Source organism: Embiotoca jacksoni, unplaced genomic scaffold, assembly GCF_022577435.1.
Source record: "Embiotoca jacksoni isolate LCO1_2020_lvr unplaced genomic scaffold, fEmbJac1.0.p SCAF_14, whole genome shotgun sequence".
In the NCBI taxonomy this organism is placed as follows: Eukaryota; Metazoa; Chordata; class Actinopteri; family Embiotocidae; genus Embiotoca; species Embiotoca jacksoni.
The window spans coordinates 701095-728423 of NW_027185274.1; the positions used below are offsets into that span (position 1 = coordinate 701095).

Sequence of the window (27329 nt, forward strand, 5' to 3'; positions counted from 1 at the left end):
CCTGTAACTAAACCAGTATAACCGTCCCACAGTCCTCCAACATGTCAGTTAGTTGCAGTTTATGATTAATAGATAGATAGATAGATAGATAGATAGATAGATAGATAGATAGATAGATAGATAGATAGATAGATAGATAGATAGATAGATAGATAGATAGATAGATAGATAGATAGATAGATAGATAGATAGATAGATAGATAGATAGATAGATAGATAGATAGATATGAATTTATTAATACAACAGTGGGGAAAAGTAGTCAAAATTAAACAAATATTTATTGAACACAGGTCATGACATTAATCAACTGAAGTATTAATGGTAGATGTTAATCGAGGGTCCCAATACAGGACAGTTTTATTTTCATTTTTGTAATTGTGCTTTAGCATAAGATTAAACAAATTTGTAATGAATCAAGTCACCATAATATAAATGTCAGACCAGGAACAAAGACCTCTGGGGTTCAGGGGCAGTTGCCAGGACAATTGTGTTATCCAGCCTTGATTTTAGAAGTATCTTATTCCACAGCTAAAAAAGTAAAACCCAGGTTATATTTAACGAGAGATATCCTTTAACTCTGTCTGTGTTTTATTTAGGTTTTCACCTGATCCAGCAACAGTTAGAGAGGTTTGGCACATTTTTTTTTAACATCAGCCATCAGTAACGAAAGACAGACTAGGTCTAAAAGAACATGAGAAGAAGAAAAAAATATACGCTCTGTCATGAACGCTCGTGTTGTCAGACATCGGGAATGAAGAGTGAGCCACTGTATGAGTCTTTGTCCTCCACCTCTCCGTGTTCCTTGTGATCCTCCAGAAGTCTATCCAGTAGGTTCGGTGATTCCCGCTCCACCTCAGGATCTTCATTCAGAGAGTGACCTTGTGGTTCAGGGTCCAGCTGGTGGTCTGAGTGCTGCGGGGGGTCCAGGATCTGTGGATGAGGGTCCAAACTCTGCGGGATCATGGTGGTCAAAGACATGGACAAAGGCATGTGGACTAGAGGTGACCCAGGCAGGGCTGCAGAACCTGGGGCAAACTGGACACCCGGATTGGGCATGGTCGATATGGTGGTGAGGGGCTGGGCCCAGGGAAGGTAGGTCAGCCCTGAGTCCTGGAGATCCATCTGAGGAAGGGAGTTTGGGGCTGGGGCCACTGGTATGGTCTAAAACAACAAATATATATATATTGATTTCAAAGAAGCTAAAACCAGCAAAGATGAGGATATACTTAAAACTGCAATGTGCTCCTTACGCAATGTAAACAATATCTTCAGAATGACATTCAATTCCAGAAAAATTAGGTCAAGCAGAGAAACTGGCTGGTGAGATGAGAAAATGTAGTCGTGATGTGGCCCTTTGACGCTCTGCCCAAGTATCCCGTATATTCAAGTATTGGATTTCGGTTGGAAATACAAGGGTCTGCAGTACAAAGTTGACATAATGCTGCGTAAAGTGAGAGGGACTAGGGCTCCAGAGCAGCTGACAGGTTTGTTACTTTGCCCACAATGCAAGCGTGATTGAAGACAGTTTGTCTGGAGATTTCAGTGTGTTATGATATGTAGCTCAGACCCATAGGTTTTCTAGCAGAGCAGAGGAGCAGGCTGCAGAGGTTTGGTAAAAGCTCACTTCTTTATGCCCCCACACCCTCAAATTTGTTAAGTGTTAAACTTGTAGTCTCAAGTGACATCACCTGAGGAAATGTATCAAACCTCACTGAGCTCCTTCATGAGACACAAATCATATATTGGTGAAACAATGACTGACCCTTTTTTTTTCATTATACTTGTAAAAAAAATGAATCCATTGGAGTTAAGCTGACCACATTTGTTGTTTGAGAAGAAATATAACACGTTATCAGTAACTGACTGAGAGTATGATACTATTTCTCAGTGGGTTATGACTTTAAAGATAGGAAACGGTTGGCATCCTTGTGGGAGGAATTTGTATAAAAGCTGGCACGAATGTGCCAAGTAGACTGAACTCAGGGCAAAAATGCAGTCCTCCCCTCAACTTTGCAGGGGTGGCTGTGGCTCAGATGGTAGAGCGGTTTTGCCCATATGCCTAAGTGTCCTTGAGCAAGACACTGAACCCCAAGTCGCTCCCGATGGCATACCATTGATGTGTGAATGTATTCCTGATGGCGAGCACCTTGCATGGTAGTTTGGTTCCATTTGTGTGAATTGTTGAATGGGAAACAGTGTAAAACGCTTTGAGACCGTGTTTGCTTATCCGAGTGTTTCTATAATTAACAACAGGACAATTAGAGTCTCCGAAAAAGTGCATTTAGTACTGCGTCTGTGTATGGTTATGGTCATCAGGTTACTTCCTGTGTAATTTTATGGATATATTTTCCATGCAGTCGCGCCTGCCTGCCCACAGAGTCATCTGTCACTCACCCCAAAGTTGGTCAGCAGAGGTGCGTGTGTGTAGGTCAGCATGGTGTAGCTGGGGCACAGTGCCTGCATATACACATCAGCAGTGAGGGTCGGGGCGGCGGAGTAGGCCAGAGTCTGAGCTGAGGAGTCCTGCTGGTTGTAGTCAGACGTAGACCAGGGCACCCCGGCGCTTCCGACCGAGGCTGCAGCTTTCCATCCGACACACTGTGGCCCTCCATCACCGGCTGTAGCCGACGGCTCGGCTGAGGCGCCGCCGGCAACGTCTGAGCCAAAAATGCCTGAATAGAAAAGAGAAGCTTGAGTGAAGACACGTGCTTTACTCTCCGAGCTGCGTTCGGTTCGTGCGTCTGATGGGTGAGGCTTGTACCTTGTGTAAATGATGACAGGTTGTTGTGCGCGACCACATCCTGAAAGAAATATGAAGCAGATTGCATGAATGAAGACTGTAAGTTGAAGCTGTCAATAACTGCAGCAGACCGGCTCTCACATCATCACTGGCATGTTGATATATAAATATGGGGTATTTGCACCTGCACCGATCACGTCCAGGTGTGAGCAGCCGCTGAGGTGAAATGATAATTAAAGTGTTGTGTGATACAAGCCGCAATATATTTGCTTATTCACATCCCAGTATGATCTTGTTCAAAAGCAGTTTGCTTGACTAAAGCTGAATTTTGTGATATTTTCAGCATGTAAATTAAAAAAAAAAAAAAAAAAAAAAAAAAATGCATTTCTTTGAATAGTTTATAAAATCAGGCTGAATACGTCAAGAACAAACTTGTACTTCTTTAGAAATATTGAATAATTATCTTCCATAAACCAAAAACCTCAAATGAAGCTGCGACTGGTAATTTATGGGATTTGGTGAGTGGATATCATTTTTGTTGAGGGTACAACAGACACGCTTGTCTCACACAGCTGTAGCTCGCTCTGAGAGGAAGGGTGAAGCTTGTCTACATCCAGCTGGAAGTAGATCAGGAAGATTCTTAGAACTTCAAAATTCGAAGAACATTTAAGTTTCTATCTCCAGTGAAACTTTACAGATGCGAGGATGAGATTAACAAAACTCTCAAAACCTTGGGACCTTCTCATTTTGACACGTGCAGTGAAGTGAAGGATTTAATTATTGAACCTGGAAACTAGTTTGCTACAAGATGCATTCAATCACTTCAAATGTTTTACGATTTTGAGATTTGGTGGTTCCCGGGTCTGAAAAACTAAAATTAACTTCAAGTTCAGTGATTTTGAACGGCCAGACACTCTCAGCCTTCTTTCTCTGAGATAGTTGCTTACACCCACAGGTCCATCGTGCACAGCATGTGCACAATCTCTGTGGTCTGCATGGCCCCTGTAAGGGTGAGTGTGTTGCAGAGCAGGAGCTGCAATAAGAAAACAGCAGCAGCAGCATTGACAGCTCCAAGTGTTGGAACTGCATCCTGATGAAGTCAGGCAGCAGGGCATGTATGCAGGCAGCAGGGTGCCCGACACATAGCAGAAGAGCAGCTGGTTAGTGTTACAGCTTTGACAGCAGGTGGAGAGTTACAGCACTCAGTGAGCACAGGGGAGGCTGATTACTAAACTAACACCAGCCTCATTTACACATGATTTCTGGGGAAATTGAAAACACCTTTGGACAGCAGCTGTTGCTGAACATGTTCCGGAAATACAGTGCCTGGTATTCCCTTTCAACTTTTGGAAAGAAAAACAACTTCATGCTGGAGCCTGAGAGATAAATTTGGAATTTGGCCCTTTCAGGAGAAATCATGATTATTATTGTCTTTACCATATTTTATGTATTTATATATTTGATTTGTTTGTGATTTACTATTATGTTTACTTTGGATATGATGGTGCTTTTACCAATTTTTTTTTCTTCTTTATTCAATCAACTTGCAAAATAAATGTCTGGAATATCATAATTTTATTATGGGATGGATGTCTGAGCAAATTGTCTGAGAATGGGGTCAATGTACATGTGATCTGCTTGACTGGTTTGCCTCGAGAGTTTTGAGAGTGAAGTCATGATTTCCTTCAGCCAGGTTGGTGCTAGTTTAGATCAGCCGGAGGGAAGCATGTTCTAAACTCTACATGGCTGTGATTGGTTGTTTCGCTGTCAATCAATTGGTCCTTGGTCCTGAACTTAACCCTCCCACAATCTAACAACCAATCACAGGGCAGAACATCCCTTTCGCTGATCCAATCTCGGACCAACCCCTTCAGCAAGCATCTGGCTAGCTCAGCGTAAGCACCTTTCATTCAAATAGACGGAAGGGAAAGTTGTTCACCAACATGAAAACTCACCTAAAGAGCATGTAGGTACAAACAGTCACTCAGCAGTTAAGGCCACACAAGAAAAATCAGCGACTGACAGCAATTTTGTTCAGATTCCAAAAATGAAACAGGCACAAGCACTGACGGACTACAGGACTTTAGCATATTTTGCCATTTTTATAAATAATAGGATACACTGTCAGGTCGCCATTAATTCATACCGACCAGGCTGAATTTCAAATGTCACAGTTAAAATCCGCAGTGAATAAGCATCGAATTCGTCATCGTGTGTCATATGAATATTGAATACTTGTTTGAAATTCAATTACTTGATTGTCATCGTCTGCCCATAACAGTCAAATGGTTCATTTATCTCTGGTGCCGGGACATCAGCCAGTTAGCTTTGCTTAGCATAAAGACTAAGCTAGCTTGGTTTTTTCCAGAGGTAAAAAATAAGCCTGTCAGCGTGTCTAAAGCTCACTTGTCTTGTTACTTGTAACTTGGTTGTTTGCTTAAATGCACACAAAAAAAAATTATTGTATAACAACAGATGACGTATGTGTTATTGGGGTTTTGACTGATCTTCCCTTCTTGCATCTTTTTTGGATAGTAGTGATTGTGCATGATAAAAGGGTTTTAACCCGAAAAGCATTCAGAGGTGGTGACATTTTTTTTTCAGCCTTGCCGGTATCTGCCAGTCTTCTCTTCAGACAGCAGCACTAAGGTGATGCAGCCAGCACGCAGCCTGGAAGCACCGTAGCAGACCTGGGGTGCACGCACACATAAGATCGTGGTATGTCATGCTAAATTACCACTCATTTCTACGGTGGCAAGTTTACAAACAATATTCAATAATTTATTATTGTTTTGATTTAAATTAATAAAGTGAACAATATAATGATGGTATTTTTTAATGGTTGCTCCTGATTACTCATCTCACTCATCTTAAGTGTTGTTGTTTGTTTTCTTGTCACGAAAGGATTGTCAACTGAAACACCGGCAGGGCTTTTAATTTGAAACACATACAGGAGTTGATTGTAATAGTTACTTTAACAATGCAAATTGACTGACTAGTGAAAAACACTGAAGGACACTGTTCAGCGAGAATCAGGGAGATTTGAGTACCTGGATAATAAAAGTGACACAGGGGCATGCTTCAATATGGCAGGATGAATTTGAAAACTAGATTAATTGATTTTTGTTTATAAAAACTGTGGAAGCTGAGGTTAAAGAATCCTTGGATGACATCCAATATGAGTTTAAAAAGTTATTTTCCTGTTACACAGGAACACTGTCACTATGAAAGACGAGCATTATCAATCCCATTTTGCAACATATTGGCTCCTACACTTAGTATCAGGTAATGACTCGTGTTTTTTTCTTCTCTTTTATCGCACGGTGAGTATGAAAGGAGTTCATGCATGTGTGTGGTTGAGTGCACATGCTGCTTCTATTCTCTTCTTGTCTGGTAGGTGTAATAAATAGCAAGTGGGAGGGCTCTTTGGCAAAGCTGCAAGCTCTTTTGCATAAGGCTGTGTGCCCAGCCCTGGAGCCATGCAGGAAATGGCTGCAACTGTCATGGAAAAACACCTGGATTATATAAGGAACACCCCCCCCCCCCTCCCTCCCCCGCGCACTCTGGGATAGGCTGTCGGCCGTGACTGTTCACATAATATTGGCCACACAGGGGCCCTTTCTTTCACCTCTTAAGGAGGTCATATGTACAGAAATTTGTTAATCAATAGCAAAATGATTCCCCACAGGACAATCTTTATGCATCTTATTTTTTTGCTCAACAGAGTTCACGTGTGCATTTCTTTTGATCTCCGTGGGCTCCCTGCTGCGAAGCATGAATTTCACTGACGCATCTCATCTTAATGATGAGTGAAGAATGTCAGCCTGGGGAGTCATGGAGATCAATCATCAGACTGCAATCAAGGAGGTGTGATTAAAAAGCAATGTGTAATGTACATATTATTATTATATCAAACAGAAAAACTGGCAAACATCTTGGGTGTGTTTGTCATGGAAACACCAGTTCAAGACCCCAAAAATCTGAATTCAGTTAAAAACTGACACTGCCAGAGCCCTACTCTGATTTAAACAGAATTTAAGTTGTTTTATGGATGAAACCTGTTGCCCATTTTCAGGTATTTAACAAAATCCCTAATGAAAATCTCAAAGCACACAATTAAAAATGTTTGATTAGTCCGACTGCACATAATCCGGATGAGTCATTGCTCCGTGAATGTTTCTACAGTAAACCCTGTGCTGCCGCTTATTTGTTTAATGACTAACGATGCTGCGATGAAGGCACAGAGACTTGCCTGTGCCTTTTTGGAGATAGGTTTCCTTGGAAAGCGTGCAGGGCCAAAGCCTGCGGAAACACAGTTTTCTTCTGTATAATATGTCACTATATAAACGGATGCTGATGACGTCATAATTTCTTAACGTTGAATTAAAAAGAACTTCGTGCAACTGATCAGAACTTCGATTTGTCTAACGGTCAAAGTGATGAAAAGTATCACGCTAACATATGCGATTCTCATGTACCATGGTGCCCTCACCGCAGAAGAGGGCGCCGTCCTGGTGCTCTGGAGCTCCAGACTCCTCTTCCTCCTCAGCAGCTCTTTGACCGGGTCTCTGACTCGAACCCCTTGGTATGGTCTGGACCTGTTCAGTGCTGACGATGGCGCTAGAGAGGCCAGAAACAGATACAGTGAGAAGGATGGAGATGCACGACTCTGCTTCACTTTAAGAGACCATGGGGAGTTCACAGAGGTCATGAACGGAAGCGGAGGTGTTGTGTCGTGACTAAACGCTGTCAGTGACAAGAGTTTGAAATAGGAATACAGCATGACTATTTGCACCTCATTTGTATTTTTGTTAAAACAGCAACTCATTTTCTGTAAGCAGATTAAAACAGATATGTAATTGCTGTATGTACATAACAAAAATATGTTGTTTCAATAAGGAGAACGACTCTCATCCAACAGTGGCCCCCAATCCAGAAGATGTCACCGAATAAATACAGAGGTTGACAGATTATTGAAGGAACAGGAAAAATAAAAACCATCTAAGTTCTGTTGTAAGTAAATTGTCCTCTAATTCTGTTTTCATTCTTTCTTTGAATGCTTTATTTTATTCTTTAAGACCACCACATGATTTATAGGACAATCATGCATTCCCCTAACTCAGACAAACTAACCCTGTAAACAGTTTGGAACCACGGATGTAAAATGTTGAAAAGAAAGCAGCAGTCAATCAAGTCCATGAGTTGCTGTTGTACACGATCTTCTGAGTTTGCCCAGTATTAGTTTTGCCCCAGTTTTTATATTTTACAGAGAATGATTAGAACTATCAATCTCAATTCTGAGCTCTCATGGATGAGAAATCCTTTGAGTTCTCAGAATTGAGATTGATAGTTAATTCACATCTCCTGGACAAATACACAATATCTATTGACTGAAGATGTTGTACGATATAAAATTACAGAACAGCTGATAAACCTTTTACCCAGATTGCTGATTAAACACATAAACTAATGCTTTCAGTAGTTTGCTCAAAATTGTATAGTTTCATTTATTTCTTTTAAAATTTCTACTCTGCTTTGAAAAAAAAGACAATTAAAAGTTATTTAAAGCGGTCCGTTAAATTTTAAAACGTATGTGCAAGATGGGTAGACTGTTGATGGACCGTAGCGACACGTTGCAGTGATGATGAGCATGCATATTTTATTGTAATTGTATGTAAATTCAACAGTATTATGTGTGGCATTTCTCAGAAAACAGCAGCATTATGAAAAAACATGAATAAAAGAAAAGAATAAAAAGAATAGACGAATAACTTCAGACATGGGATTGTTTTTTGAATGTGTAAAAACAAAACAAATTCATTATAAATTACAACATTATTTACTATATCACACGTAACACCAGAAATTATTTTATAAGTATTTATTAGGCTGCAATTCATTGCACATTGTGGCATCAGCTGACCAAGTTTGATATTTCCCTGATAAACTCTGAAACCCACTGACAGAGACATCAGGTTAAAATATTTACAACCACGGACTTCCTGCCAGTATAAACATGATAGGAAATCTGATCTGGCAGAGGCCTGTCTTGAATAAAAACAAAGCAAGAGTAAGGTATATCTTAAAGTTTCCACAGTGCCATCTGTTGGTTGCCCCCAGCTACAAAGTCATTGAGGATATTGACATCTACCCTGCAGCAACGTGAACTCTTTCTACCGTAAAAAAAAAAAAAAAAGGCACCATAAGTAATTTATGTATCGTGACACATTATTAAGTTGCCATATTATCGATGACAAGAGCAAAGGAGGAAGAGAGGTGACGCAGTCGTGGAGCTATAAAGTCTGTGTTGGGAGGAGGTCGGGGCAGAACATTTAAGATTGGCGGCCAACAGAAAGTGTTCCATTTTGACCACGACCCTTCCATAACCTCTACTGGAAAGTAACCATGATGATAAAAGTCCTCCATCTTAATCTAAATCCTGATCTGTCCTCACCATTAACTTGTTGAATAAGTTGCTTTTGTGCCTAAACCCAATCAAACAGATTTGAAAAATATCTGTCCCATATTTCCTGCTGCTGATAGGAGCACTAATTGAGGGTCAGATTAAAGAGACAAAACAACCTGTTTGGAGGTTGGAGAACTTGTAGATCTTTCTGTCGATGAATGGTGATCTACAAACATGCACCACTATGTAAATGAGTACTATGAATGAATGAGTACTACTAAATGAGTACTACTATGAAGGCTACAGGACCCTGAGTTTCTTTAGATTTTATGCAACAGTAGTTGTCTTAATTCAGTCTGGATCAAAGTGTTCGACCAACCAACCAGTTAATAAAGAGACTGACTGCTATTCATATACCCAGGCTGCTAGCATGGCAAAGAGGCATAGGATGTTTAAAATGTCCTGTAGCCTGTTAACATTGTAAATGTCGGCCTGTAATGGCAGCATGTTGCAGCCATATTACTTAACAAAGTACAGTGTATTACTGATCTGGGTACAAATCTATATGTATTATACAACTTGTTAACATGCCAGAGTGTGTAATAAACACCCAGCAGACCACACTGTGTCGGTGCTATGTTTGGCCTCCGAGTGAAAAGAACAAGCATGTGATTATGTGATCAGAGTTATTAAAAGATTATGTTTTGGGATAAATGTGACCTGATCGCCGTTTGGTTCGGGTAATGCCTTTGACACAATTGATTCATCGCCGACAAATAGGCCTTGTAGCGCGTCATAATAACAGCCCAACAAAAAGGTTAAAAAATAGAATTTTAGGTTGGCAATGTTACGTGACATAAGTTACTTATCGTACATCACTTAAGTTACACATCGTATGTTACATGAGTTACTTATAGTACGTCACAAGTTACTTATCGTACGTTACATGAGTTACTTATCGTACGTTACATGAGTTACTTATCATATGTCAGGAGTTACTTATCGTACGTTACATGAGTTACTTATCGTACGTTACATGAGTTACTTATCGTACGTCACGAGTTACTTATCGTACGTTACATGAGTTACTCATCGTATGTTACACAAGTTACTTATCATATGTCAGGAGTTACTTATCTTACGTTACATGAGTTACTCATCGTACGTCACGAGTTACTTATCGTACGTTACATGAGTTACTCATCGTATGTTACATAAGTTACTTATCGTACGTCACGAGTTACTTATCGTACGTTACATGAGTTACTTATCGTACGTTACATGAGTTACTCATCGTATGTTACATAAGTTACTTATCGTACGTCACGAGTTACTTATCGTACGTTACATGAGTTACTTATCGTACGTCATGAGTTACTTATCATACATTACGAGTTACTTATCGTACGTTACGAGTTACTTATCGAACGTTACATGAGTTAGACACATCATGTTTTGTAAGTCACTTACTTACATGAGACTAGACGAGAACACTGGTTGCCCGAGTCTAAGTTTTATGTTTGTTCCGTCCGTTCCGACCTCCTCTCGACTTGGATTTTACTACTCTTTCTATTTTGTCACGTGACCTCTGTCTTCAAAACTGGTCATACATGCCTGTACTGTTCACGTCTAGGTAAACTAAAACATGACGCTGACACGGTGTCCTCTATTACACAGTTTGGTGTTATCTTCACTGTGTCATTTGGTCATATTCCTTTTCTTAACAACTGGCCAGGGGTCACACATGAAAGTTGGCCTCATAGATTTTGCCTGTTGATAAATGAGGTCCGTCCCATCAAATAATCTACATTTTCTTTATAAAACTGTGGCTAAGACAAGATTCAGAAAGGTGTAAACTCAGCTCTGGGTACACAGCATTGTGGATTTATACAGCAGTTCACCCTGAAGTATGATAACAATGGATTCATTGTATTTGGATTTCACAGTTAGTTCACAGATTGACATGAAATAATTAGGGCTTTAGATTTTTTTTACAAACATCATCGGAGTTATCTAAACCTGGATATAGAGTAAGCACACTTGTTAGTACAGACTATATATTACACATACTGTAAGAGTCCATTGACTTTTGTGGAAAAAAATGTTAATGCAAAAGAAACTTTGTCACAAATGCAGAAACAATAAAAAAAAAATTAAAAAAAACAGGGATCAGTCGAATTTCCATCAATAGGAATGATAGCTAATTCACATCTGTCTTGGTGATCTTTAGGTGTGACAACTGGTGGGAAATCACTGCCAACAGGAACTGACACAAACCATCCTCAGTGCGTCAGTCACAGAGATTTGTCTTGGTGGACCTGGCAAACATCCTTCGGTGATTACATCAAGTGATTTAATAATTACCAGTGAGCTCCATTTGACGCAATGGACGTGTTGCTGACTGTTGGAGAGGGATTGTGGGGCTGCTGCTGGCATACAGTTAAGCCTGTATCGGAGCACAGCTAAGCCAATGCAAATGGAACGGCTTGTTTGCACAGGCAGTGTGGTGTTTTTGCTCAAAGAAAAAGTGCCAAGCTGTGCTTCAAACCCTGTGTGGCGTGAAGGTCACAGGTTTCAACATTTTTGTCTCTTTCATTCATTCATTCGCCCTACGATCACTATATGGCACAATCAGGACACCAACATCAACCAAATCCATATCCAAATCCAGTTGGATCTACTGATTCGTTGTTCTCCTGTTGTTTTCTCAATTTTGTATTCACATTTACACTGCTTGCACAGTGAGTCAGTGTACAGCAATTAACTTAGCTGGGTTCAGTTTTGGTGACTGTAAAAGCAGAGCTCCAATTATTTCTACAGTGGTATTTTTATGTTTTGCTGCTATTGCTACATTGTATTAAACCAATTTTGAATAAAGTTAAACATGCTGTCTGGCATTTTATAGTTACTGTAACTTAAAATGCATTATGAATTATTGGACTATAGGGTTGATTTTGAAGCAGATTTTAATTGCAAATTAAAAAAAATTGTGTGTATTTAACTTAGACAGTTAAGTCCATTTCTTTGGGCAATTAAAGTTGATTCTATTTAAACATAGAATTAAATATTACTTAAATCCTCTAAGGGCAATCGCTTGCTTAAAAAAAAAAAATGAAGCAATATCAGCTTAAATAGTTAAATCCTCTCCTTTTGGCCTTTTAATTTGATTCTACTTAAACAAATAACTCATTCATTTATTGATTAAATAATTTAAGTGCAACCTAGTGCTTCAAAATGTGTATGTTATGTCAGTTATCCAGGTTTACAGTAAATACAACATTTTCTTCAAAAACATTTCTGAAGAGAATTTGATCACTGATGTCAGTGGACTGAACGTACTGTAAAATGAAGGTGTTGTTCATATAATAAATATAAAATATAGCTTAAAAACTTAATCATATAGTATTGTCAGCTGATGCACTACACATTTATGAATAAGATGAAAGAATAGATTTATTTTTTTCCCACATAATGTTTTCCAGGATGTCACCACTGCCACCAATAAAAAAAAAACAGTTTTTATCATTATCTGATGCTGGTGCTATTTGTTTCAAATTTTTTGCTGAATTTATCAAACTTAATTTTATTTGTTCTATTTTAAATGAACATATATGTAACACAATCAGATCTCATCAGCTTCAGGTGAATGTAGAGGACTCTTCTCAGTGACTGTTGAGTAAAAGAGAACTCCTCCTTTCAATATTTCTGCTCAGAATTTCCTTCCAGTTAGCAGCTGGCTGCTGCGACCTTCATCCTCTGACCATTGTTGCCATCGCTCGCACTGACAGAGGGAGACGTGTGGTCCAGAGTGCCGCTGTGTCAGTCCTCTTCATAACCTCTGTCGTTAGGCTGCGGGTGTCCTGACAGTATCTTGTTCAGATTTCTATCTGCAGCTGATTGTTTTGCCTTTATAGGTCAGAGAGGCTAAGTTTATTTCTCTGGACGTACAGAACACTGTGACAATGTGAGCCTGTATAGATGGGTCTGTTACGCTCAGCAGAAACAAACAATGGAGATAAAAAAATCATCTCCTTGAGCCAGTAAATATCAAATTTGTTGGCTGAAATTACAACTGTGGCGAAGAGACTTTAATGACTGTATCCAGCTATCTTATAAAATAGAGTTAGCTCCATGACTTGGCTGGAACCATTGTCTCCAGAGGACATTTTATCCAGTTTATCTTTGCTATTCGCTGGTTTTGGGTCAAAGCTAACCGATATCATGCCAAAACTTAAAATACACCATTCAGTCAACTAGACAATACTGTGTCTCGTTTTACCTCATCATAGCGTGAAAAGTAAGGCACCTTAAATTTGGGCACCAAAAGCCACCAAAAAATACCTGATTAGGGTTAGGAAAACATTATGGTTTGGGTTTCAGTCATTTTTCGTACGTCATGCAACGTACCATATAAAAAACATAAGAAAAATTACGTTATGTATGTGACTCACTTAAGTTACTTTTAAAAAATCCACGGAGACATTTTGTTTTAAGTCCAACAGGCATCTACCATTTTTTTTCTGAAGACCTAAAAGAGCTCTATATCTCAGCATGAGGACATTACACACTTCAAAAGCACAGAGAACACCAGAGCCTCAATGTTAGGCTATATCAACTTAAATAGTTAAGTCTTCTTCTTTTGGCATTTTCATTTATTCTTTAACAAATAATTCATTCATTCATTACCTAAATCAGAGGTCTTCAACAGGGGGTCTGCGGAGGTACTGCAGGGGGTCCGTGAAATTTTTGGTTAAATAGAATTATTTTTTTTTTTTATTTTTTTTCCCCACAAATTGAAATGTCTTTAAATACACATTAACATGAATCCAACATATTGTAGCAAATGGATAAATGGAGGCAGAAGATGTTATCTTTCAGTCAGAAATGCACACATTCAGCGACACACAGGAGCTCTCTCAAGCTGGACACCGGTTTACTCAGTGCTAGACTAGCCTGGACCTGTCCCTCCAAGCCTCCTGCACTCCTCCAGTTTAATATAAAACACAATTTTATACAATATATATATAGTAGGGGGTCCCTGCTCCATCTCTCTATCAGTTTGGGGGGTCCTTGGCCTGAAAAACGTTGAAGACCCCTGATCTAAATCATTTAAGTGCAACGTGGTGCCTCAACATGTTTAAGTAATGTCAACTTATCCAGGTTTACAATGAATACAAAATTCCCTTCAAAAACATTTTTTAAGGGAATTTCATCACTGATGTCAGTGGACTGAACATACTGTAAAATGTAGTTTTTATTCATATTATAAATATGCAATATAGCTTAAAACCTCAATCAGCTGATACACTACCATTTTTGCAATAAGATGAAAGAATAGATTTATTTTGTTCCCACATAATGTTTTCAGCATGTCACCTCTACCACAGATATATAAAAAAATAGTTTATATATCTGTTATGTTGGTTTTGTGCTGCATTTATCAAACTTAATGACTTTATCAGCACGTTATGAACACATGATTGTATGGATTTGAAGGTGTGATAAATGTAGGGGAGTGTAGGGGACTTTTTTCATGTGACTGATATATTTTTTTATTTCTTCAAATTATGAAAAAAAAAAAAGTCAAATGTATCTGTCATTTGTTTGAGCGTATCACCTAAATGTGATATACTTAAACAAATAACAGCTAAATCTATAATATAAATATTTATAATCAATTAAAAGACAATGTTTAACCAAGGATCAAATGTTTGCTTGTTCAGATATGTCAGAAAAAAAAAGCTAACGCTGTCCATGAGCTGTACTAAGTTTTTCACATGACTGTGTATGTTTACATGTCTCACAAGTTTAGCTGGATTTTCCAAAGTGTAACTTCCCAAAACTTTCTAAAGGACTGACAGGACCGTTAACTCTATGCTGATATAGAAGCATTCAGGCCACAGTGGGAAAAAAACTGAACAGTCTGCACTCTATCATGAGCAGAGCATATAATTCTACAATTGTAAGTGCCAGTAAAATGCTTTCACTAATGAAGTGTGGCGTTACGTCAGGCAACTGCTGGCTATAAACAGTAACTTCCTTGACGTAAGTGTTTCTCATTGAACTAGTAAACTATTTGATCTGCCAAGGTTTGAGGCTTATTGAGGTTATATTAGATAAACACACAGGTTTAATCCATTCCTGTTTGTGGATACAGAAAGGATATAATGGTAAGTTACAGTTGCTAAGCTATGATTGCACAATTGCTGTTTAAGGAAGGGGTTTTGCAAAGGTCAGCAGTTTTCCCGAAAATCTGTCCACAAAAAAGGAAAATCAAGAAAGTTATAGAATCTTATATTTGAGTGATTAAATATGAGGTTGTTGTTTTTTTCACAAAGGCACTTGGTTCTTAGACTCATTTCAAGGTCTTGGTTTCAGTGTATTTTTGAGCTCGAGCTGACAAGAAGCACGGCTGTCGGGTGCAATTGTGCAATCACCTGATTTAACGCATCAACTTGAACTTGAAATTTCTGAGTTCAATGCTTACATGAAGCTACACAGGCTTGGTCATTTATTTGCAGTGTGGATTTTTATGCTGGTTTTAAATAAAATATTGTCCTTGTTGTGCTCACCCCATTGGCACATCTTGGTTGTTTTGTTTTCACTGCTTAAAATGAGCAAATTTCAGTCATTAACATGTTTTAAAACTGGTCCTAACTCCTAGTGCTTGTAGTCTGATGGTCTGTTTGATTCCTGCTACAGCTGCAATGTAATGGTTCAGATTGCACACTGAATAAAGGCAGAACTGCTGGACAAAAGGGGTTGCTGTATCAATCTGTGGAGATTTTAGAGCAGCTCTGGTGTTGCAGGAGGTTGGGAAGTAAGCCATCAGAAACAAAGAGTTGCACAGATTCTTGACAAAGGACTGAAGGACTCTGATGAGTGGTGGTTATCACGGCAAATAATTTACAGCAGCAGTAGTACAGTGGGCTCGGACTGCTATCAGTTACATATAAGTTATCATTTTAACTGTAGACTTTTGCAAAGATGTTGTTTTTTTTCCAAATTGATTGGTAATACTGGAAATTTGGAAAGCAAAATGGAATAAGAAAGCATTTTCTATCTAGTTACATGTCTTTTATTGTCAAATCTGAACATAAACTAACAAAAAAAAACCGAGGGTATAAATGGCATGAGTTAAGTTCTACAGTACAAATCTTTGAAGTGAAACACAGCTGAAAAGATGTTATTGTGTTCAATCGCTCTCTATTTTAGACAATCACACATGAGCACACACTGACAAACAATCACCATGGCGCATGAACTCAATCAGCACAAAAGAGGAAGCTCCACAGCTGTGCTGTGTTTTACTGTGGTGGGCACTGGCTGACATTTTGCATATCAAGATTACAGCCCAATAGCAACGCACAGCCATCTTTCAAATGACAACCTTCCTCTTTCCAAATTGGTGGGACACAACCGCCTCAGTGCTGGTCCACACAGTTAACACCAGCTAAAAATGGTATACGCTGTTTTGCTTGTGTTTGCAGTATTACAAAAATCCCCAAATACAAACTGAATATTTAAGTTAGTGTTCAAACATTTCAGACTGGAGGCACGTGTAGCGGTTTGGGTCTTGCGTTTCTGATTTGCAAACAGTTGACTTAAACACAGAATTAAACACGACAAGACAGATTCAAAATTATAGAGACGTTTTGTAGTCTTGAACCAAATAATTTAATAGAAACATTTCTATAAGGTCAACATTAATACATCTTCATAATCATAGGTTGTATTTAGGCAATAGTTTAGCTATTGTTATTGTACTGGAATTAGCATAATGTTATTGTGTCCACTTCCTATAGCTGAATACAGATGAAACACACAGTACACAAACTTTGCAAAAGATCACACGAAACCCATTTAAGAACAAATATTCAAATTTTAAAAACCTGCTGCTGCTCGTCTTGACTAATCGAAACCGTTTTAATCATTCGAATGAATTAGTTTGTATAAAGGCTTATGTTGATACAGTTTGTGTATATCATAAAACAGTAAAAATGTGTTGTACTTACATTTCTCCCAGTGCATACTGCGTATCTGGCCAATATCATGTAGTTACACTGAAGAAAATCAAAGTGGCGGGTTGACTGACGCGCTTTATAACAGCCTGAAGCCAGCTAACAATCCCCCTGGGATGTCACAGCTTCTCAAACCACAACCCCCCACCCCCCCATTTTTCTAGTTTCACCATTGACACAGTTTAAGTTGAATTCTAACTACAAGACCTTGAAATGTTTTAAGAGATGTCAAAAAAAAAAAAAGGCCCCAATGAAACAGAGCTGAAAACAGCAGAGCTTTAAGGACATTAACATGGGAATGTTCAACAAATGTATAACAAATTTTAAAAAAAAATACCCCTCAGGCAAATGTATTTGTATGCAGACTTCCTGCCCAGGCAGTTTTCTTTAGACAACCTGCCAAATATTTAGTTTGTCTGAGAGAAATTGGACGTTCAATCTGTGACTTCCATTGAAAGAAGCAAAAGAAAGCTATTAATTCATATCATAAACACAGAATAAAAGTGTCAAACTTAAATAAAAATATCAACATTTGTTTTTTATTTTTCTTGATATACATTTCCTGATATACATTTCCTGTCTGTATATTACACAGAGCTGGATGGTTAGCGATGTTCAGCATAAAGACTGGCAGCAGGAGGAAACAGATGGCCAGGTTCTGGGAAAGGTGAAAAAGTAAAGTACGACTACCAGCACGTTTAAAGTTTATTAACAGATCGTATTCTAAAGGTTTGACAGAAAAAGAAATATGATTATTTCCCAAAATGTTGAACTATATTATATAATTTATTCTCGCTGATTAATTTCAATTTATTTAGTGTGTAGAAGAAATTTACATTATTTTGTGATGTTAGTCAAAGTTGTGAACTTGGATAGTTGCTCTGAATTCACACTGTAAAGCTGTCAGAATATTCTTCTGAGATTAGTACACTCAACCAAACTAATACTCTAACATATTACATGACACATTACAAATACCAATAAGGGGCTTCAGTGCATCAATAGTTAGCAATATACAAGGGCGATCAAAAAGTTCAGAGACTGCTTCTGTTGTGCGTGTGCAGCACAGAAATGAATGCACATGCAGAGAGAAGCAATAACCTTTGTGAGTAAATATTCCAAGTTATGTAGGTTTATCATCATCAACATCTGAGTTACGCATGTTTTCTGACCACTGGTCTGTGCACATCAGCGACTTCACCATGGAAGTGTCTGAGAGCGAGCATCACATTTTGTGTCAAACTCTAGAAAATTGTCAACAGAGACCGTTGAAAAGCTTCAGAAAGCTGACGGCAATGAAGCATAACAAGGAAGGTGAAGTATTTTGAGTGGCAAGAGGGGCAAAATGTTCACTGTCAAAGACTAAAGAAGGCGAGTCAGAGTCAGGAGCGGAACCAGATGGGGTTTCTTTGATTTTCGTAGGGTTGTGCAGCGAGATTTCATCCCCCAGGTTCAGACTGTCAACACAGTCACTGTGGTGTTCTGAGGGAAAACAAACCATCTGAACTGTGGCTTGATGGCACTCGGGTTCTCTTTAATGACATTGCCTCCTTGATTAACAACACGATCGTCGCTACCTTACCACCACCCTTAGGGTGCACGTCATGGCCATAGACTTTCTGAAGCATTTTATGGGTCTTTGTTGCCGATCTCTCAAGTTTAATTTCACATTAATGTGTTGCTTTTTGGTGCAGTAAAAAAATAGTAAACCAACATTCATGAATAAATTAACCTTTAGATAAACTCTCAAAAAAAATTCCCCTCAGGAATTAATAAAGTAAATACCTACCTAATACAAATGCCTAAAAGTCCATTTCAGATTTTATTTGAAGTGTTTTTGCGAATGTCCACATGAGGATTCACGTTTGACCAGACAACTGGATACTTCTAATAATGAAAAAAAAAAAAAAAGGCACTTGCTTATACAAGTTCAGGGCTTTTTCCAGTGATACTTTTCACACAGTTGGCATCATTTTGAAATGAATCCTGAATTTCTAGCTACACCGATGGAAAGAAGTCAATATGGAAGTGATATGAGCCTGCAGCTGGATCTGTCGGGCTGCCATATCTGGTTGGCGCATTTTCCAGAGAAAGGTTTGCCAGCAATGTTTAGGCATGAAGAGTAGAGAATTAGTCCAGCTTCAATGGTATAATCAAAAGATCTTGATAAGAGACAACAGGCTTTTAAGACCTCAGCTAGAAAAATAGAAATGAGTAAACATCAATGAGCTAGTTAAGGTTCATGTGCTGGTCAAGAATCGGTCCGCCGTGCCTGCACGATGACTCAGCTGCATGTGCTGCAATCTTCTTTTTTTTAATCTTTTTTTCTGGCATACATCCATGCATCAGGGATTATTTCATCAGCTCTCTTGTCTATTCTTGTCACACCACACCAGGTTAAAGCTCTGCAAGGGCTCACGCATGTGCAACTTCCTACTTAGGTCTTTACATCTACTTTAAAACATTACAATCCTCATTTAAGTTATATTGGGCACTTTTTATAAAAGTTTAAAAGTAATCCATGTCGAATAATGTTGGGCGGTTTACACTTCCGAGTTTAAATATAGCTTTATTGCCCAGTTTGTTAGAATTTCTATTCAAAGGGTATTCAAATATAATGTCGGTTACAGTACTTTAATAAAGCAATTGAATTAGTTACAATATAACATGGTAACTAATCCATCATATTATATTTCAAAAGTAACCTTCCTAACACTGATTACCCCATCCCTCCAAAACCACAATAACTTGTTGTTAGACCTTAATGTTGTTGGTCCAAATATCTGATGACCTGAAAATCAGAGAGAACACCACAACACCAATCTGGGTGCAGTATAAAAGGGGTTTTCCCCAGCACACCTCCTCCACAGTTGGCAGAGATAACTGGTCTGATTTATTGTAAGATTAATATCAGGTAGAGGATCACAGAACCACAACAGGTGGTGGAGGTGTTCAGGTTAAGAAGGGGAAATTGCTGTGGACAGAACAACAGCGAGACCCTGCTGCTGTTAGTGTTGATCAGACAGTTTGAACACAAGCACAGCATTAAAGCCTGAGTTGATTTCATACCCAGTGCACATATTCAGCACTTAATCCCTCTCTGAATCACTTTTTCTTCCCCTGTATTAAATGCTGGGCCAACAATGACGGCGATGGTGACCACCTGCCAGGACCGAAACAGATAAACAACAACCAACTGTTACTGGCATGCAGTAAACAATTAGATACATAAAAACTCTGGGGGAAATTTTTTTTATAGTAAATTCAGGTAGTAGTTTGAATAGGTTTATAGTTATCAAAGCTCATTTGAAATTTGGGGTGAATAAGACTTACGGCAGTGGCAATGTTTGGCTCACTTCAACTTTGTTGTCATTGCATTTAGATGGATCTAAATAACAGAAAAAAAAAAATTCCCCTGACACTATGGCCCTCAATGAGACAGTTAGGAAATTAAATTAAAAACAAAAAATGCGTTTAAACATATAAAGACTGTAACAATGTGGCCTCCTAACATGTTTATGGCAAGTGAGCAGATCAGATTCGGTGTGTCACCAACCTATCTGCTTGGGTTGCTGCAGTGACGTCAGCGTAGTCATGCTGGTTGCACAGCTTTCCAACGCCAAAGCATCATAGAAGAAGTAGAAATCCAATTGGGATCGCGTTTCAAACCGCCTCTAAATGTGGTTTGGATCCAATTTGCAGAAATCACATTTGGGATTTTTATTTTGCTACCCAGACTTAAAAAAATCAATCTGGGTACAAGAAATGAGAAAATACGGTCTGATCAAGGCCCAATATCAGGAGAGATAATCCTTGGGTGTGTCCAGATATGACACAGTGAATCACCTCCACCGCCGCCCCTCCCTTCCAGTAAACAATATTTGCTTTCCTTGGAAAAACGCGAGTAACACTGAAAAAATGTTCCTTCAAATGTAACCTGGTGACACCATCCTGTCAGATGCATGATGTAAACTGCCGGGCTTCTTGTCAAGACTCATGTGTTTGTGGTAATTGTGTTAATACAGTATCTCAAAATGGCTGTGATCACATAAACCTGCGCACAAAGAAATGTCACATAAAGTGCTTTAAATCTTTAATTCTTTGTTTGAACACCCTGTAATTATAGAATCTTTCCATTCTGTCCTGTCTGCTGCAGAAAGTGGTTACATAATCCAAGAGATTAAGATATTATTGACTAAAGTAGCATGAGATTGCAGTGAATTATACTGTTTGCGTTGATATTTGGTTGATGTTAATTGGTCTGCAGAAGAAGATGTAAATAAAATCATGGAGTACAAAGAATTGATTTATTCTGAATGGAAATATATTGTTTATCTAATTTCCATAAAGTGCGTTGATAACTGTTTCAGGCAGGTGCTAATTAAACATCATTTCTAAAAAGTCTTGCTGAGTGTGTTCAGCTGAGTGCTGTCCTGATAGCAAACAGTTATGGTGCTCACACTCAACAACATTGTGGTTAACTTCCTCTTTTGGAGTCGTGAAAGAGGCTCGAACGACAGTTAGCTCCAGGTTTTACTGCTATCACTTAAGATATTCAGAATGGAGCTGCAAATTCACAATTCAAGATTAATATCTTACAAACAAAATGTTTTTACATAACAAAAAAATACATATTAACTGTCTGCTTTAGAAAAAAGAAGGTCCTCGTGTGTATCATACTGTTCAGACATCTTCACAGAACACAGTAAACTACATTAATAGCAGATTTTCCTGAGAAGCCTTCCAGATGTTCTACAGATGCAGGACTTCGCAGACAGTTTATGTTTCTTTATGTTCAAACCGTGAAATGTGTTCGGTCAAATCTCTGTGACTTGGGTCAAACTGAATCCACTTGTGAGGCAGCTCGCAGATATGCAGCTCAGTTTCATTTCCCCTCTTTCTGGTGACAGACAGAAAGCGTGATATTTATTGCTTGTTTGAAAATGTCTGGCTAGTTTACAAGAAAAACATAACAGTAGTGCACATTTCTCTCAATTCTTATTATGCTGCAGTGCAGTTGCTGAAAAAGACATTCTAATCTGCACTGGAAAAGATTACTTAAGCATCATCTGGAAAATATACTTCAAGAATTAAAAGAAAAAGTAATTAATACAGAAAGAAGTCCCTTCACTGCTACACTTTAGTGGTCATTGATGAATCTGATGATTGTTGGGTTTTAAAATAGAAGAAATGTTTTCAATTTTACTCCGAGCCCAAAGAGAGGCGTTCACAACAGGTGCTTTATTCTTATCCTTACAATTATTTTTGAAATAATTGAAAAGAAAAGCAGTATCATATTTTTACATTTAAAATCTGAAACTATAAAAATGTTCAGCAATTGTTACACGACTGAAACAATTATACATTTCTGCCAATTGACAAATGATTTTGGCTTTACTGACACATACTGTTGGCTAGTTTAAGATATCACATGGTATCATTTCTCATAAAGATTTATGATATAAGTAAAAAAAAAAAAAAAAAGATTATAAAGTAACACATGACTAAAGCTGTCAAATAAATCCAAAGGGCTAAAGAAAATTCAATATTTGCTTCTAAGTTGCTATATAGAACTATAGAAAAAATGAATGCTTGAGTAAGTAAATTACATTTCACCACTGAGATTAGCTGCAAAAATCTGGAGTCTCAACACAGTGTTGTGTTGATCTGGGAAACACCTGCATGTACTTCAAGGTTCACTGACCAGCAACGCACGAAAACCACAAGTAGAAACTACACGTCTGCATGTTTCACTGCCTGAAGGCTAGATTCACTAAATATTTCCATGTTAAGTCTATATTTTGTTGTAATTTCGGTGGTAGTTTGTGACTCTTACTTTGTCAGTTACAGACGGTTGAAATGTTTTGCCTCTGCCCTCACATCATGCCTATTTTCCTTAAATAAATAAATACATTTCCAGTCAGTAGTGATGAGAAAGAACACGAATGCTCATAGCAATGCACTCCATCGGTTTGATGCTATTTACAGAGATGCAAACCACACTTTTAGATCCTAAAGGTTTGTGTGAGACCTTTTGAAATCTTCCACATCAGAACCTTAATGCTGCTCCTCACAGTGAACCTGACATGGTGCTGCGAAGCAAAACAAAAAGGTGCAGAGTAAAAGCTCAGACTTACATTTTCACACTGAGTCTCGCAGCAGCTCCAACGAGTCCGGTACTTCAGTGATACTAGAAAGTTATGATCTGCTGGATTTTGAATGTGCGCAGTGACTGATGCAAAGTGTGGTTTAATGTAGATAGCTGATGCAAAAAAGGGGACTGTGACTGTTTATAATGAGGGATTCAGTCAGGACACTGGTGTGGATATGAGCAGATAGGTTGGTGACAGACCTCCAAGAGAGTGTGTGAAAGACAGAAGAGTGTGTGAAAGAAAGAAGAGTGTGTGAAAGAAAGAAGAGTGTGTGAAAGAAAGAAGAGTGTGTGAAAGAAAGAAGAGGGGGGAAAGAGAAAGAGAGGGACTGAAACATGAAAGAAAGAGCTGAAAAAAAAGAGAGCGAAACGTGGAGCCATCTGCCCATGAGCAGTCATTTTTCTCTCTTTGGGAGCCTCATTTGTCAGTTTAGCCTGTGGGCTGGGTTTCAGCACTGATACTATCTCTTCTGCTTTCACAACACTTTGAAGGAGTTGGGCAGCTATTTCAATCGACGGTAGCTTCGTTACTCATTCAAAGTGCCTGCAAGACACTGAGGGCCCTCAACACACTCATCCAACCGACCCGCCGGTAAAGACACAAGTGACAGGACTCACCTGTCGATCTCTTCACATGTGTGGATTTTCTTATCTTGTTATTGACTGTATGTCACAATGGGCTGATGATGCAGTTATAATTATGTCATGATTTTTTTTAAAGCAACAACGATTAATGAAGATTGAACACATGGTTTACTCTTCGATCAACACGTCAGGTCGGAGAGCATGTTTTTGGGTGCATGAGAAAAGAAGCTGCCAGGGGCCGTTAAAGCTGAGGACTCCACAGTAACACAGACATTCTTCTAGAGCAGAGCGGCCCAACCTGGGTTTGGCCCACACCTTCTTAGTTTTGGCCCACTACAGTATTTGACAAGCTCGTGCTTATCCTTATTATTGTTCAGTGCTATAAAAATCCTCCCTGTGATGACATCGATCTGTTCATTTTGTGCTGCTACAAATTACACAATATGAGTTTTGCAGAAAATATGAGCTACATAACAATGCAGACGGCAGGTTGCACTTGGGGAGAGAAATTGCTGAAATCATTCAATCAGAATGTAACACATGGAGAGCGCAGAAATATGATTTCTCAAAATGTTCAGATGCAGACAAAAGGGGTCATAGGTCAAGTCCACACCACAGTGTCTGACCGCAATCTCCATGGACTTTGACCGCGATGCTGACAGCAAAAACGAGTGCTTTCTGGAGCAGGTGCACCTCAAGGAGACATGAGATTTGTTCATTTCCATTTCTTTATTTTCGTTTTTTGTTATTCGGCTCATTAAGCTGAGGCAGCAGTTCCATAACTACATGTGTTTTCACACATTAAAATGGAAACAAAATCTGAAATAAACATGAAAATACCAGCAATCAAAATCCTCTTACCGCCGTGGCACACAAAGTTTGGTTTTTGATCCGACACAATGTCTGAGTGTGCACAGAAAACTCAGAAAAATGACAATCAACAATCCAATAAATCCAGTTCTTGTTGTAATTTGAGAGCATAAACAGCCCTGTTATCACACAAAGGTTTATCTGTATATTATAAAGCCTACTTTTGACCAAGACATGAAAAAATATAACACACGAGGACACTCATGCATGAAGTTTAATGCAAAACCGGGGTAGCTTCTGTTACTATAAGCAGAGTGTTACTGCATAACTGCACCTGACCCCAGTGTGTGATGCAGAGGCCTCTGCAATAAATAAACTGCACCGTACACATCACAGCAGTTCACTGTACTTCTCTTTGTGGGCTGTGGGAGCTCTACGCTTCTATCATCTTATGTATCTTTGGCGGTCTCCACAGCTTCCACACTTAAACCTGTCGTTACCTTACAGTCAGACCTTTGAGGGGTGGTCCCAGGCATCGTGTGATATATGCGTGTATTTATGGTAGATTTCATTTGCATGCAAATTTGCTGTTGAAGCGCTGTCCCAGCAGCCCCTGCATGAAAGCCAAATGATGGAGTGTAATGGTAAATAATAAAGCAGACAGGCGGCCAGAGGGGGTGAAAAGAGGCTGAAAGTGTAGTGACTGGGGGGAGTGCTTTGTGTGTGTTTGTGTGTGTGTGTGTGTGTGTGTGTGTGTGTGTGTGTGTGTGTGTGTGTGTGTGTGTGTGTGTGTATGTGTGTGTGTGTGTGTGTGTGTGTGTGTGTTTGTATGCATGCCAGGCTCCAGCTCTGCATAGCCTGTGTGTACATGCCAGGCCTCGAAGGGCCTGAGCACGCCTGTACCTGCAGAGCACACAAATCTTTCTCTGGGGGGACTGTGGCTTCACTCTCACCTTTTACTCACTCTCACTCACTCTCTCCCTGTCATGGACACACACAATACACAAACACACACGAGCAGAGGGATGCTGGCCGGCCCTTCACCTGTGCAGAGGAACCCAATTTGAGCCGTGAAGGCCTGCAGACAAACACCCGGACGGGAAAAGCTGCTAAGTGCTTGCACAGCTGCTCCGGTTGAGCAAATGTTCAAACAGAGAGACGAGGTGAAAGAATATCCAGCAACACATACGAAGTTCACAAGTTCAGGCAGAAAATCCTTACTAATAGTGAGATATTGAAATCTGATCGCTAATATTTGGTTGAAGTGATTTTTCAAAAAATAAAAGGACAGTTTCCCTCCTGTTTTGAGCTCATGTGCAGTGTGACCAAGAGCAATATAACAATGTAGCAAAAATAAGTTGAAGAAAATTGTGCAGTGCACTGGTTGAATAAAAAAACCTCCTGACTGGTGCCTAACTGACATATTATATATTGGTTTGTCACTGATATATCAGAACAAATGTATATGAAGGTCCATGTGAAAAGTTTTTGGTTTTTTTTTGCAGAACATAATGCAGAAAAAGATGCTTGGGGTTAAGGTTTTTTTTCTTTTTAATAGTTATTTATAATGAATGAATTCAATTCACTTACGTAAGTGTGGACAATAAAATGGAAAATATTCTGCCTTGATTATATGTTTGTTACAAATGTCAGAGTTTAAAAACCACATTATGTGGGCCATTGCAAAAAAAAATTGTATATATGTTGTATATTCCGAAACTCCCTAATTTTGGTATTGGTCCCAAAAATCCAGTATTTTGTTGTGCTCTGATACAAATAGCTACAGATTTGAGAGAATGAGTGTGTCCAGTTTCTCTCTGCTTACGTGGCTCTGGTTGTGGTGGAGTTAGGACATCTGCAGCCTCCTGTGGGCAACGGTGGAAAGTACATTTATTCCAGTACTGCACTTCAGTACAGATTTTAGGGACTTTACTTGAAAACATCCATTTATTATGTTATTGTATACTTGAATTATTGAACTGCCCCATGAGGGATTTATTGTAGTGCTTTTTTTTTGTAGTTATAGTTATTGCTTACTTACTAAAACAAAAGATGATCTAATTCAATTTGACATATTGTCAACATTAAACTACCCAACAATGTGTGTAATGATCAGACACTGCTCATTTTAGTGTAGTAGTTGTTGTATTTTTTTATCTTTAAATCAGTAGTCCTGATATGAATGTACATGTTACTACAAACACTTTGATTGCAATACTTAAGGATCAGAAATGGTTGATCCACTGAACTGAACTCTTCAGTTGTCATGCAGAGCGAGGCCAGGCATTCTGCAGGGTCAGCAAAATACTGTAACTTCACAGTGGCCTATAATTATAAGATTTATACATAACACACAGGAACAAAGAGGCAACATTTAATAGAAAGAAAAATATGGAGGAAGAACATCAATATATCCTGAAGCCATCAAAACATTTCTCAGTTTGGCGGCAATATTCAGGAAGTTGTGGAACTTCCCTTTTTCAGTTTCTGAGGAGGGACATGGATAACTGTGCCAGGTGCTTTTACTGTTAATCTTAGTTAAACATCAGCTTCCATCAGAACTGCCCAGACCTGGTAATTGCTCCCATACCCGTGGCAGAGCAGCATGTAGTCCT

The 27329-nt window shown here is 38.9% G+C and overlaps 1 protein-coding gene across 1 annotated transcript; it reads right to left on the reverse strand.

Annotated features, from left to right (window-relative positions):
* Positions 1-294: 294 nt before the first annotated feature.
* Positions 295-17199, reverse strand: LOC138196870 (POU domain class 2-associating factor 1). The gene is made up of 5 exons (XM_069147261.1): positions 17163-17199; positions 7234-7361; positions 2763-2802; positions 2396-2673; positions 295-1162 (listed from the first exon to the last, which is right to left on the reverse strand). The coding sequence occupies exons 1-5, from the start codon at positions 17176-17178 to the stop codon at positions 740-742; spliced, it is 885 nt and encodes a 294-aa protein (XP_069003362.1). The 5' UTR covers positions 17179-17199; the 3' UTR covers positions 295-739.
* Positions 17200-27329: the final 10130 nt, after the last annotated feature.

Bases quoted from the DNA above. Each gene is read 5' to 3' on its own strand.
- LOC138196870 (XM_069147261.1), bottom strand. The intron at 2,674-2,762 runs GTACAAGCCTCA...TTTTCTATTCAG, and splicing joins CCTGTCATCATTTACACAAG to GCATTTTTGGCTCAGACGTT. The intron at 1,163-2,395 runs GTGAGTGACAGA...TTGTTGTTTTAG, and splicing joins CTCTGCTGACCAACTTTGGG to ACCATACCAGTGGCCCCAGC.